Raw genomic sequence first — 14,540 nt, 5'->3', positions numbered from 1 at the left:
AGATTTTTCAATATTTGTTATATGCTTCAGCCAGGTTACCGCAATAATATATATGACGTTTGATTCAATAAATCCTAAAGCTCCGGCGTCCTTAGAATCTGTTGTAAAAAATAACTGAAAACCACATTCATTCACTTTACTACTACAAGCTTACTCCTCCACCTGCCACACTGATAAACAGCGTTTGCTATTTTAGAAGACTTGTAGAAGACTTAGATTTTTTTTTTTTGCATTCAACGTTTCATTATGATATTCCTGTTGAAAAAAAATTAAAGATTTTATATAAAATAAAAACCCTGGTTTTTCTGTATCGAATAGTATATTTCATTTGAAAAAAAGAGTTCCTACTAAGATAATAATAAAAGTAATAAAATTTAGGTAGGTGTTCACAGACTTTTTGGCCGAGTGTATAATGACCAAACTTAAATGTTACTCGGACACGCTGTTTAAAGTCATTCTGTACCAAACATACTCGAAAAATTCGATAAAATAGAATAGGAAAATATCAAATGAAATACGTGAATATTCCAGCATGTCGCTTGTTGTTTAATGTTTGTAGGCGCGCGAAGACGCCTACACCCAGAAGCGGAAAACGCGATAGTTTTAGAGAGGGTTAATCTCTAGTGCCCTTAGTGCGTAAGCCCCACCACCTCGACAAGGTTGGACACCAAGTGGGGTCAAGGCCTGAAGGGCCAGGGCCATAAAGAGGGCAAACAAAAGACACCGAGATAACCCTGCAGATGTAAATGGAGAAAAGCTGATGCTGAAGAGAAGTGTGATGTAAAGGATACAGGAAGGCGGTTGTTGCTCCTTCTTCTTGCCGGTGACGAGATGCACTGTAGCCTGAAAGAAGAGAAGTGAAAACGCTATGAAGGTTACAAGATGCGAGGCTACAGAAGTTTGGCGGGGATCAAAACGCGGGAAAAGCATGGCGCGAAAATTTAAAAGGATGGGGGCGCCGCGAAAAGATGAGTTCGACTGAACATCCCGCCCGCCCTGAAGACTCAGCTTCAGCAATACGCGTAGAGTGGGCGGGGGGCGTAGGCGAAGCATAAATGGGGGCAGAGTACGACTGTTAAGCACCACTGAATGGGTCGTCTTCCTTGAAATACAAGTTACTCCCCCTTAAGAATAATAAGCGTAAAAGATGCGAAGAAAAGGCAAGAGAAGTATTCAATCAACCGCGCGACCTGAGATGAAGCACCGGAAGTATATCCGGCCCGGAGGACCATAATGTAGGCGCGCGAAGACGCCTACACCCAGAAGCGGAAAACGCGTTAGTTTTAGAGAGGGTTAATCTCTAGTACCCTTAGTGCGTAAGCCCCACCACCTCGACAAGGTTGGACACCAAGTGGGGTCAAGGCCTGAAGGGCCAGGGCCATAAAGAGGGCAAACAAAAGACACCGAGATAACCCTGCAGATGTAAATGGAGAAAAGCTGATGCTGAAGAGAAGTGTGATGTAAAGGATACTGGAAGGCGGTTGTTGCTCCTTCTTCTTGCCGATGACGAGATGCACTGTAGCCTGAAAGAAGAGAAATGAAAACACAATGAAGGTTACAAGATGCGAGGCTACAGAAGTTTGGCGGAAACCAAAACGCGGGAAAAGCATGGCGCGAAATTTAAAAGGAGGGGGCGCCGCGAAAAGATGAGTTCGACTGAACAATGTTAAAAGCTGTTAATATTGTTCTATTTACGAATTATTTATTAATCAAATAGAATAACATGCTTATCAATGTTTAATTTTATAATAATTTCTTTTCATTTTGCAATATTTCCCTGCTGTACAAATGAACCTAGTTTACTTTAGTGTTTTCTGCTTACATTAAGCGCGCCCCCCTATGTAAAATAAATTAAAAAAAATTGTTTATCTTTGCAAGCCTTAAATTCAATTAGGTTTCATTAATTTTATTTTACATTATTTTTTTAAACACATACCTATTTTACAGTTTACTAACAATTTCAGTTGTATAAATATCATATGATATCTCGTAAGTAACCAAAAAGTAACCTCCCTCACTCAGTCAGTCGCAAGTGTGATGCAGGAGTGTGGTTAAGGTGGAAGTCACGATACCGTGTACATTTAAACTTATTTATGAACGTCTGATGATGGGTTTACCTTGTTCTATGGTTTCCATTAACTTTGTCTTAAAAGTAATTTAAATTTTTTTAATGATTTATGAATACTAAAATATCTTGTACAATGCATCAAACTTCGTTAGTTTGATTACATTACGGTATATGTCATGGAAGAAGTTAAAATTTCATCCTAATACGTAAAAGTACATTATATGTTTTAGTCAAATTAACTCAATTAACATCTAATTTTTGGATTAAAAAATTATTATATTTGATTGAAATATTTAAGTTAAACGTACGTTCATAGAAATCTGATAAAGATTTAGTTTAAAAGAAAAATGCTTCGATTTCAACATTCTTTCATTATAATTATTAATGTAATATTTTTTTCCCCATTATCCAGTGCCTTCAGCAATGGGCCTTCCCAACTCCATCTTGCAGCACAGTGATGCTCACTTCTCCTTTGAAATGGTTACCTCTATGCCCTTCATGGGCCGGCAAATATGAGTCGATTCTCATCATTTCTATTCCGGAGTATAAGAAGTTGAAGATACCTCCCTTCCATTCTGTCTATGGAATTGTTATGGTTGTCTTATCGATTGTTTCATATGTAACATTATTACAGTAGTAAGTAAAACTTTCTTTTTTTTTAACACTAATTCAATTTTTCCTATTAGATCTGCAAAAAAATTTTAATTTCTGGTGTAAGTGGGTAGTAGTACGTTAATTGAAAAATTCAAAAATTACGTGCATATAAAGTCTGAGTAATTTTTTAACCAAATGAAACTATTTTTAATCGAATTAAGTTTTAAGTGAAAGAATTTTGAACAAAATTGAACTTGAATAAAAATTGTTTTATTTTGGTTTTAACAAACCTAATAAATTTATGGCAGTAACATGACCAAAACAAGTTTAGTAAGAACAGCTAAATAGCTACGTATGTAGGAGTAATTCATGTTAAAATAATTTAATGTTTCACAATGCAATGAATTCGTTACAAAAGATTGATCCGTTTTAAAAGATTTAATCTAAAATTTCAGCCTTCATATTTTATTTATCTCTTAAATTTCTGAAAGATACAAATTAAAGCTTAAGGTAAGGGTATTTAAGTGGCTTTGATGTGTAGAAGGAATAGTCTTAATTATTAATTAATTAGAAACTGATTTATAAAAATTTATCTATGCAAGAAGTAATAAACAGTATCTCCGTACATCAGTTCCATGTAACATGTCAGTACCTATTATTCATAATCTATTCAATTTGTTTTTCAATCTAATATTGTAGCAGGCGCTGAATGATAATGGTAAATTTATTATGTTATAAACGGAATTTAAAAATCAATGTACATTATTTGATCCACTTTTTGTTTTATGGAGTTAATCGAGTTGTGAGGTGAACGTCCCTAATTATGGTTTTCAATTTTATTACTTTTTGCTTCTAAATGTCAAAAGTTGAAGATGAAGTTTATTCTGAACCAGTCAGGGAACTATCTCTAAGAAAAATTGAAATTCACAGTTTCAATATTGTAGAAAGGTTTAAATCCCATAAAACATTTAATGATTATTTAAGTTGTACCATTAATTATTTATTTTAAAGTACTTTTAGCATATCAATGAATCAAGTTCAGTCACTATACTAATTTTGTATTATTATTATACAGTACGTTCATCCAGCACTTCGCTGACTTGCAGCTACCCTTTATGATCGATCACACTACATTTACATGTCCACATAAGTTGATGTGAAACGCGTACATTTTCGCATTCCTGGAAAAAATCTATCCTCGCAATCTTGTGGGACTTTTCATTCAGGTAATTATATCTTAATTAAAACGTATACTATTAAATTTAAAAAGGAAAAAATACTTTTTCAGATTTATTAAATCTTACTTCGATTCTGAATGGAAAAAGTGTTAATATCGTTCAAAGTACTTTCTAAATTTATTATTAACATCATTGTCAATGAGAATTTGTAGCATTTATCTTGAAAAGTACTTAATTTGATTTAAAAATTGCTTCACATTAATGATTGCAAGAAAAATACAATTTAAATTGCATGCATATCGAAATCTGGACAAAAAATACATAAAAGTAGTCACAACTAGCAAAGCGCTCTATCGGCAAGGTAAAGAACTACCCAGTAAGTAGTAGTTCTGAAGTCTTCCACTAGATCGCATAGGTATGTCGAATTCATGTTTAATTTCATATATCATTTACCTACATTTTTGTTACTTTAAATAACCGATTATAGATAACATCGGTAGTAACTAACACACTAATTGTCTATTATTTTTTTTCCTTCTGAGAGTGCAGATTATAAAGATTCACTTCTGAAGAAATAGTTTTTAAATTAACTTCAAACGTAAATTAATACGAACCGTAAGTTTGATTATGATCTACTTAGATTCTTTATTGCAATTTTCCACTTTCAAATGATAAATTTGTTAAAATATATTTACGTATTTGTGAATGAAATTTAAATAGTGTATTGAGGTTTAATGTATAATTTTGTTTTTCTGTATCCAGTGCGTTCGTCCAGGGCTGCTTTTTTGGCCATTCGCTAGCTGGTTGTTCAGATCACCTATCATCTAAAATGTGTTCTGTAAAGGCATTAAAGTTGAATATCATCTATTCCTGCATTACAATGTGAGCATTCTACCATCAGTGTCTAACACAGCTGCTCTTAGGGTAGTTTTCAGTTAATACATTCAGGTACCTTTATTTAATACTTCCAAAGCATGTTGAAGTAATTTTCTTATTTTAAAAAGATAATTAAAATCTTTCTCTTTAAGTTGGAATGAGAAAAGTTTAAATTTTGTTGAATGAAGGTTTGAATTTAATTGAATAACACAATGTGGATCGTTCGAAGTGTTTAGCATTTGATCATCAATTGCAACTATTTTTCATTCAACACTAATCTTTTTCAATCGAATTCGTTCACTTTTAAAAAGTGAATCTATCTATAATCTATCTTTTCGTTGGAACTTAACATTTTTTAATTTCATTTCAAGTAATTGCAACGTAGAGTAATTTAAGTTTAAATAATTAACTTTCAGAATGTTTTAAAATGCTACGAATTCATTCTTAAATAATGATCCGTTTAAAAGATTTAAGCTTTCCTTTCATTCCTGTAAGATAAAAATATATCTTTGAAAGCAGTTATTTGAAGTTCATTGAATAGAACGCTATTTTATTTTTGTCTTTTATTAAAAATAGAAAATGTATTTACTCCTAGGAGAATAAAGAACAACCTTCAATTTTTAAAAAATAATAATTTTATTTGCTTGTTTTTTTTCTTTACATAGACTTGGTAAAAATTTATATGAATAAGTTAATAAAATACAAAAAGAAGTGTTTAAAACAAAAAAGAAAATTAGAATTTAACAGCAGATGTAATTTAGTATTTCTTCTCTTTATTTTCAGTGCTTTCATCAATGGGCCCTTTCTATGTCCAGAAAGCAGCACGTCTGCACATATTTTGAGGGAATACGCATCTATTTGTGCTGCAGACGATAAGCTAAGTAAAGAAGATTTACCTACCACTTTATATATTCTGTTAAGGTACTGTTATCCATTATTATTTTTTTTTTTTTGCATACTAATTTATATATACATTCTAAATAAATAAATGAATAAGTTTTACTAAACATAATAACATGGTAGCTTTATTTCTGTCAGATTTAAATTTCATTTAATTTAAATAAAAAATACGTTTTAAAGGGTAATGCATGTTATTTCCTCGCTTTTTTTTTTATTACAGTTCAATACTTTTGAACTAAATCAAACTTTTTTGAAAGAAATTGAATGCAGTACGGTTAATTTTGATTTAGACCTCATTAGATTGGAAAAAAAATTCAGAACCATGACATCGTAACATCGTTGCGAACTCAAAATGAGTCTTATTCATTTAAGAGATATAATGTATTTGATTTCATTCATATAACAATAAAAATGTAACTTAATACACGGTTGAGTAGATGTAGCATTTATTCAAAGTTTTTGTTTTTTACAAGAACAACGTAATAAATCCTTTATTTCATTGAATAATGGTGGTTTTCAGAATGAAAACAGCCAATTAGAGTACTGCCTGCTGAGTCAAATAAAGCTGAAAAAAAAAAAGCATTTGGAAATATCTAAATATAACATCTATCTGATGCAAATGTGCAACTTCTGTTATGAATCAATTGCTAAAAAAATGATTATTTAGATATTTGCTAAATGCATGTTTATGTCACTATCTTATTTACTATAAGATTTATTGACTTAGAAAAAAATGTATTATTTAGCATGAGAATTAAGAAAAACATTTAGTTTTTTTAAAAATTATTTATTTCATATTTATTTTATGTTACATAATATTAATATTTTACATTCTATGATGAAAAAATACATATAGGTATACATTAATAAAATACAAAGAAAATAACTTTCGATTTTAATTTGTTTCTTCTTTCTGAAAGATATAAATATATCTCAAACTAATGGTTGCGTTTTAATTTGTAGAGTTATGGAATAGAATGTTTTTTAATTTAAGATTAACGATATAAACTGTTTATTTCATTGAATAATGATTTCAGATTGAAAACTTCCAATACTGTGGAGTACTGTACCTGTAAAACCATTCATCAACTGAAGTGGAAATGAAAAAGACGGTGAGGATACATCTATCAAATGAGTATGTACAAACAACTTTTGTTATGAATCAATTGCTAAAAAAATATATTATTAAGATATTTTTAAAATGCATGTTTGTATCACAGTCTTATATATCAAATGATTTTTTGACTTAAAGTTAAAATAATAAGAATCTTTAATTTATAAAAAAAAATATTTATTAGCACGCCCATTTTGTTTTTACATTGACTTCATATTTTACATTATACATATAAATTAATCAAATAGAATAAGAAGTGATAAAAAACGTTTAAAACTAACAGAGAAACTTAAAATAATAAAGAAATTAAGGTAAATAAAAAAAAAGTAAAAAATTAGTTCCAAAAAAATCCGTTAGAGGGCGCCACTTATCAGACAGGTGTGAAAATAGTTCCAGAAATGGCCACCAGGTAGCATTGCTGTAACCTTCCCTATATATACGGCAACACAGGTGATTCTCGTCAGTACGACTTGAGCAATGCAGGGGGGTAGGTCGCTCTGTCGCTCCCAAAAATATCTATCTAGTCTAGTCTAACATCCTTCACCTCTCTCTCAAAGAATCATGAAGTGGGGAGATGTTGTCGCTTCGACGGTTCTCCCCACCCTGCCCCGCCCTTCCAGCGAACTTAGTTATATAGCCTCCCAGAGCAAGATGGCGGCCAATAAACTCACCTGATCGGTAGCCTGCTAGATCGCTCCAGCTGGTCTGTTCCTCTTGCACACTCTCACGACACTGTCGGCCACAAACCTTCCCTCTAGGTTTCCTTTTATTACTTCTACTACTCTCTAGACTTTGTAACCTTCCTTTTAGGTTATCTTTTTTACTTCTACTACTCTCTAGACTTTGTAACCTTCCTTTTAGGTTATCTTTTTACTTCTACTACTCTCTAGACTTTGTAACCTTCCTTTTAGGTTATCTTTTTTATTTCTTCGCGTTTTCTTTATCACTGTGAAGTATTAATAGAATATTAATTTTTTACGTTTTATTTTTACTTTTTCATATTAATTAACAGATTTAATACAAAAATAAATAAAATAATTTTTTTAAATACTTTTTTATTTTTTTTTTAACATGCAATTTTTAATTTTGATAAAAACATGCATATTTCCTATAATAACCACTTACCTTTTTTTTTTTTTTTTATAGATTCCTAACCAATGTTTGTTGGAATATTCACATTGGATGTTTTACGTCTTTTTTACTTCTGCTTCCATTGATGAACAGTTTTGGAGGCAGTACTCTGGAATCACCAGTATTGATTCTGAAAATAATTATTTATTGTAATTAAAATATTGTAAGGAGTTTCACCCAGCATTAAAAAGCTAGATAAAAACATCTGTAATAATTTATGTATATTATAAAAATTAAATAAAGAATTGATAGCTTATTTAAATCTTTTTATTTAAAAAAACCTACATCTTTTCATTCAATGGTAATGAATTTATTTCCAAAAAACACACTTACTCCTTATGAATAAAATTAATATGATTGAAAAAATATAACCTACTAATGCTACTCTGATGAAAATGAATTAAAATTACAAGCTAGAATAACAATATTAATTCGGTGAGATTGGAAATGAATACAGAATAGCCATGCATGTTTCATGTTGAATTTTTCAATTAAATTACTGCTTAGGTAGCAGTATTTTGATAGTTCAACAAAAATTAAAACTTTTTTCTGATACAAAAAAATAAAAAGTTTACGTTGTATTACTCAGAACATAATAAATAAAAAATTACCTGAAGAATAGTTCCAAAGACAGAGTCCCCAATTTAGTTTATTTTCAGAAATGCAATTGACGCTAATCACTTCGTATTTATGAAAGTGCTGCTGAAACCATAGAAAGATTCTTAAGAATTCATCTCAGGTAAAAACTGAGCTTAACGGAGCTGCAAGTTAATAAAAAGCCCTTGGATGTTAGCACTCACTACATGAAGAAAAAATACTACATTAAACCTAAGCAGTAATACGAATTTGATTCACACTATATTAATACAATATTTAAAACGTAGAATTTATCTGTTAATATAAATCTTTTTTAAAAAAACTATTCCAAAATTTTGCTCTTATTTTTAAAAATAGAAGTACGGACCATTACACATAATTATATCACAAAATTAATGTAATTGGTCCAAATAAACTTGGTCATTCAACACGTTTTTTTAAAACTAAAATAATCGAATTAAATCTTCAAAAATTCTTTATTTTATTGTCAATTGGGTTCAAAGAATTAAAAATTTTAAAAATATCACAATTTTTAAATAAAATAACATTTTTCATGAAATTTAATTTAACAAAACAGGTGTAAATAATTATTATTGAAAAGAAGTTTAAACTGGCTGAATGAACAGTTTCATTTGATTAAAAATGCAGTTGCATTAGTTTAACAGATTTAATTTTAATTTAATGTTAACAGTTTAACGTCAAATATTTATATTAAACTTGAACTTTTCTTCTATGAAAGTCACTCATTCAGATTCAAAGGGAAAGATTAATTATCATAAAAAAAGTTTTAGTTTATAATGTAATAATTTGAACGTACTAAATAATGGATAAGATTACCTGAAGAACATTTCCACAGCCCAAGTGGTAGATAGATTTCCTTTACTTCTTTATTATCCAAAATAGAATGGATGAGAATCACCCAACATTTCCCAACTAGCTGCTGAATGTAAGAAGGGTCCATAGAGGTAGTTCTCCAATAAACATTGTGGTGAACTAGGATCTTTTACGTCTTTTTCACTTGGGCTACCACTGATGACTAGTTTTGGAGGCAGTACTCTTAGTATCACCAGTATTGATTCTGAAAATAATTATTAATTGTAATTTAAATAATTATGTTTAGTGAGTTTTACCTAGCATTAAGAAAAATGTGTGTAACAATTTATGTATATTAGAAAAATTAATAAAGACGTCTGTAATTAAACTAAAGAATTGATTTTTTTTAAACCTAAACCTTCTCATTCAATGATAATGAAATATATTTCCAAAAAACACTCTTATTCCTTAGGAAAAAATTAATTTGATTGGAAAAATATAATAACACACTTAATCTACTAGCATTGTTATGAAATATTTTTTTGAAAATTAATTAAAAAATTATAAATTCGACTAAAAATAGTTCTGTGATTGGAAAATGATGTAGGATTCACATGTATGTTTGATGTTGAACTACAGCTATCTACAATCAACAGAAATTAAAACTTCTTTCAGAAAAAAAAAGAATAATTTGTATGAAAAAAAGTTTTGGTTTTTGTTGGTCCTAAAATAATAAATAATAAGATAAGATTTACCTCGATTTGAATAACTTCATATTAATGGTCGTGCTGCTGGAAGTATATAGAAGGACCCTTAAAAATTTATCTCAGGTAAAAGCTTAGGACTGCAAGTTGACAAAAAGGCCATTGATGGTAGCACTGCATGAACTGGAAAAAATATTACATTAAACATAAGAGTAACATGAATTTGATTTACATTATTACATAAACATTTCATTTAAAACGTAGAAAATACGCACAATGTGCTTATTACCAGAAAAAGGCACGACTAATCTCATACTTCTATAACAAAATAAATGAACTGGGACGAAATAAACCTAGAGTTGACATGTTTTAATAAACAGAATTTTAAGAATTTACTTTTTTTATACCAATAAAATCGAATTAAATCTACAAAATTACTTTATTTTATTGTCAATTAGGTTTATTTGTCTTAAAAAATACAATTTTTTAAATTCTTGGAATGTTAAATTTTGTAAATAAAATAACGTTTTCCACGAAATTCAAGTTAACAAAAAAGTTAGAATTCCATAAAGAAATAATAATAATTATTGAAAAGAAGTTTAAACTGGCTGAATAAGAGTTTCATTTTAATAAAAATGCAAGCATTCACATTATCGTTGATTATTTAAATTAAACATCAACCTTTCTTTTACTAAAAAAGAAACATTAATTATTCCGATGAGATAAAAAGATAAATAATCTTAAAAAAAGTTTTAGCTTAAAATGTAACACTTAGAACGTACTAAATAATTGATAAGATTACCTGTAGAACATTTTCACAGTCCAAGTGGTAGGTAGATTTCCTTGTATTCTTCAATCTCCAGATTAGAATAGTTAAGAATTGTCCAATATTGGCCAACTTGCTGTTAGATGTAAAGAAGAGCCCATACATACATTAAGTTTTCCAATGAATGCTGAGCATTACTAGGCAGGTTCGAAAATCCAATTGATAAAAGCACTGGATGGATAATGATAAAAGAATAATCCATCACCAATTTCCATTTATTATACACGAAATCAAAGCATTTTTCTATTAAACTAAATCTACCTTTGTGTTTAATTTATCCCTGACCGGTTTTGGAATTTTATCTATCAACCTAATTAAGCTGTCGGATTGATTAATCTGTTAGACCATCACCTCAGTGACGTTGCCATCTTGCATTACACTTGATAAGTTAGGAAGGTTATATGGTGGTTATGTGTGCCATTCAAATTATTACTTGATCGTAAAAATGAAATAAATATTAATTAATTAATCCCAAAATTTATTAAACAGTTCTGAACGTTTAGTTAATTTATAATGTTTAAAATTGTAAAGTCGGAGTTGTATATTATACTATGTAGGGGGGGGGGGGAATTTAATCAAAAAACTCTTAAGTAAACTTATTTCATTTGTACTGAAATATAATTACTTTGAAATAAAATAACGATAAATAATTGATTCAAATAATAAAGCAAGTGTGTAATCAAGTAAAAATTTTTATAGAAAACTTTAAAACAGTATCTAATTGTCTGTTTGGACCTTACTAAAACAACATTCAAAACTTTTAAGACAATGGACTTAGATATAATTCCAAAAATTATAATCGCATCAAAAATATTGAACAGCAATTGACGCAGGAATGGCAGTAACAGCACATGATAAACAAGAACACGAATAATCAATGAGCGGATGATATTTTCAACAATCTAAATACAAAATTGATGATTCAGAACCATGCAGAGCATCAGGAACTAAGCACAGCAAATAACCTAGAAAGAAAATAAAAGATAATAATCACACACTAAAGCGGACAAATGCATCTCTACGGTATTTTTTACACACACTATGAAAACAATACGCCTAACTTCATCAACAAAAGCAGGCACATAAATCATAAGAACAATCCGATAACACGTTTCTAAAAAGCCAATCTAAAAACGAACATTCACGTGTACATTCAACGTTGAATATTTAAATTAAACCTTTCTTCTACTACTTCTTTTATCAAAGTCCAAATTTTGATACAGAAACTGGTAGGGTGTACAATTGTTACAATAGTAATGCCAACTCCGAAGGTTTCTTTCTTAATTTTTTATTAACTCTACAATCATTGAACAACAGAAGGGATAGCTTTGCGCTATTCAGTCTTTTATTTGAAACTCAATAAATAACTTCAAAACTTTATAATTGAAAAGGAAGGTTAGTTCACATATTCGCCAGTAGGTATATGAAAGAAGTATTAATACGAATTATGGTCATCAGTTGCGCTGAGACACTATATATTGACGTGCGGAAGCCACTTTTCTTTAGTAAGACTGGTGCCTAGGATGGGAGTAGGGCGATATGTTCACGACAAAGGTTTATTGATATGTTCACACTGGATTGATGTTTTACATCTTTTTCACTTGGGCTTCCATCCTTCTTTTAACAGATCTTTTGTTCGTGAAAAGTATCTTTCAAGAAATTGAAAAAATAGTTTATGTTGAAAGAGACTTACTTTAGAAAGAAAACTTCTAAGTTTAGAACGATTCCAAATTATTTTTAATTAACGAAACTGCCAAGTACTCTTCTCTACACTTTAGACAAATGGATTTGATAAAGAAGTGGCCAACTTTATTCGGACAAGTTCCTGAAAGATGAAAGTCATCAGTTGCGATAATAGATAAAGAGAATCCATCACTTGTTAGATGTAATTGGGAAACAAGGACAATTTTATAACTTTAAATTACGTAATGTAAGTCACTCGCGAGTACTAAGTTGTTAACCTTTTGTATTAATTCGAGCTACTGTTCTGTATCCACAAATTTTAATTATGAAACTTGACTTTTTGTTTTAAAAGATATCAAAATTAATTTATTACTTCCGTAGGTTTTACTAGTCACAAGCATCAATTACTTCAAACCTTTTAAAACCACTGTGGGTGTAGACTGATCCAAAATATACTAATACTAATTAAGTAGATTCCAGTATGAAATCTTTTTTACTTCTAATAATTTCGTATATGACCACCTTCACTACTGTTCACCTCACGTACTGCACTTACTGACTGAGCGAGGGAGGTTACATGATAACTTTCAGTCACATGGCGGATAAACATGTTAATTAAGTTTATTAATCGTAAACATTTTGTAAAACTAATAAAACAAAAAATTAATGAAACCTAATACTTATATAAGGGTTTTGTTTATTAAAGGGCTGTGATATGTTTTAGAATTGTATACTTTAAAGTTGATTTTACTATGGGGGGGGATATGAAATTTTTAGCAGTATACATATCACAATACTTATTTCGTTTATACAGAGACATATTTTTTGTAATAATATATGAATTGTATGTCTTATCATTTAATAAACGTGTTAATAAGTATAATCTTAAAAAGAAAAACTTTAAATAATTAATGAACAAGCAACAAGCTAGATCCTTCATGCTGCGTTCTTTTTCTTTTTTTACATATTAAAATTATTTTTAAATTTATAAAAAAAAAAAAACAGCGATATTATAACTTTATAATTACTTTGCCTATACTGTGCCTAGGCTGTGATAGTACCTACATTGTATATAAACTGGCCAGAGCGGAAAAAATATCGTGGGTTCAAAAAACTCGAGCTTCTGCAAAAACTAATAAAAAAACTCAACTAACCCAACATACTTGTCAAGAACTCAGAAGCTTTTTTTTTTACTTTATGACATTTACATGTTTCTTTCTTAAATACATAAAATTTTTAAATTTTTACCTGAGTGGCTCAATAAGCTTACTCTGGTTAATAACTGCCATACAATTGGAAAGGATGACCTTTTTTAACCTTTTCAAGAAGTTCTTTTAATGTCGACGTATTCTACACATATTTTTTTACCCCTTTATTTTTAAAAAATGCGTGTATTTGAGTATTATATAAAATAAAAATAAAAAAGATTTTCTAATGTAACTAATGATTTGGGCTGTGGTAGTAACCACAATTACTAGGTTTTAATTAAGGGGTTCCATGTTTTCTGGGCGACCTCTGAAGGCCGTCTGTGTGATTATGTTAGTTTTGTGAAAGAGAATGTTTGCCACTGCCCTAGTATTTTTTTTCCTTAAAACTCGTAAGTTAATGCGCTAAAATTCTCCAATTCAGCTTAATTTCTTTCCATCTCTTATGAACACTTGGGGTTTTGAGGGCGTGTCACAAATATACATTATATTATTGTAAAGAGCGCTGTAGTTACATTTTCACAGACCTATCACTATTTTGACATGAATCATAACAAGAAAGTAAATAATAATAATAATAATAAGGGAAGGGATTAGGTATGAGGTTAGGGATTCCTTCGCGGAGGTCCCGGGTTCGAATCCAGCTTGCTGATCCTTAGATTTTCTCTTCCTAGGAGTTTCTTACAGCTCACTGTCCGATGATGGACAGTGTTGTCTGTAACGAGAGAACACTGTCCGGAGGCCGGCAGTGCACTGAAAAAAAAGCTCCGGGCGCCAATAACCTTTGATGTTGATGCGCCTTAAATCATTAAAAATAATAATAATAATAATAATAAGTGTTTATTTGAACA

General features: G+C 30.0%; 2 protein-coding genes across 43 annotated transcripts in view; one reads left to right on the top strand and one right to left on the bottom strand.

The window, feature by feature from the left end:
* Positions 1-1,994: 1,994 nt before the first annotated feature.
* Positions 1,995-8,117, top strand: LOC141458529 (uncharacterized). Of its 4 annotated transcripts, XM_074136642.1 has the most exons (8): positions 1,995-2,152; positions 2,481-2,704; positions 3,738-3,888; positions 4,390-4,455; positions 4,603-4,788; positions 5,500-5,637; positions 6,654-6,751; positions 7,877-8,117. In XM_074136642.1, exons 1-3 carry the CDS (start codon positions 2,105-2,107, stop codon positions 3,820-3,822), a joined length of 357 nt encoding a protein of 118 aa, XP_073992743.1. In that variant the 5' UTR covers positions 1,995-2,104; the 3' UTR covers positions 3,823-3,888; positions 4,390-4,455; positions 4,603-4,788; positions 5,500-5,637; positions 6,654-6,751; positions 7,877-8,117. The 4 variants fall into 4 exon arrangements, with proteins under 4 accessions (XP_073992743.1, XP_073992744.1, XP_073992741.1 ...); XM_074136643.1 differs by lacking the exon at positions 4,390-4,455 and having other exon boundaries at positions 4,603-4,764; XM_074136640.1 differs by lacking the exon at positions 4,390-4,455.
* The window catches only part of LOC141458524 (uncharacterized), a 158,182-nt gene continuing 150,527 nt past the window's right edge, over positions 6,886-14,540 (bottom strand). For 28 of the 39 annotated variants that reach the window (XM_074136622.1, XM_074136624.1, XM_074136602.1 and 25 more), the window contains 7 exons: positions 12,495-12,626; positions 10,778-12,418; positions 10,027-10,158; positions 9,296-9,536; positions 8,473-8,660; positions 7,856-7,991; positions 6,886-7,676 (listed from right to left, as the gene is read on the bottom strand). The gene's annotated coding sequence lies outside the window, so the exon portion shown is untranslated. The remainder of the gene's footprint in view (positions 7,677-7,855; positions 7,992-8,472; positions 8,661-9,295; positions 9,537-10,026; positions 10,159-10,777; positions 12,419-12,494; positions 12,627-14,540) is intronic. The other 11 variants (XM_074136625.1, XM_074136619.1, XM_074136628.1 and 8 more) reach the window with 11 other exon arrangements.

This window comes from Rhodnius prolixus, unplaced genomic scaffold (assembly GCF_049639745.1).
Source record: "Rhodnius prolixus isolate KJV_2025 unplaced genomic scaffold, Rpr scaffold_5, whole genome shotgun sequence".
In the NCBI taxonomy this organism is placed as follows: Eukaryota; Metazoa; Arthropoda; class Insecta; order Hemiptera; family Reduviidae; genus Rhodnius; species Rhodnius prolixus.
The sequence above is the reverse complement of the archived record's forward strand: the minus strand, read 5'-3'. Positions and strand labels throughout refer to the sequence as shown.

Excerpts from the sequence above, each read along its gene's own strand:
- LOC141458529 (XM_074136643.1), top strand. The coding sequence starts at position 2,105 with ATGATGGGTTTACCTTGTTCTATGGTTTCCATTAACTTTGTCTTAAAA. Across the intron at positions 2,153-2,480 it reads CCATTAACTTTGTCTTAAAA|TGCCTTCAGCAATGGGCCTT; the intron begins GTAATTTAAATT and ends CCCATTATCCAG. Across the intron at positions 2,705-3,737 it reads TATGTAACATTATTACAGTA|TACGTTCATCCAGCACTTCG; the intron begins GTAAGTAAAACT and ends ATTATTATACAG.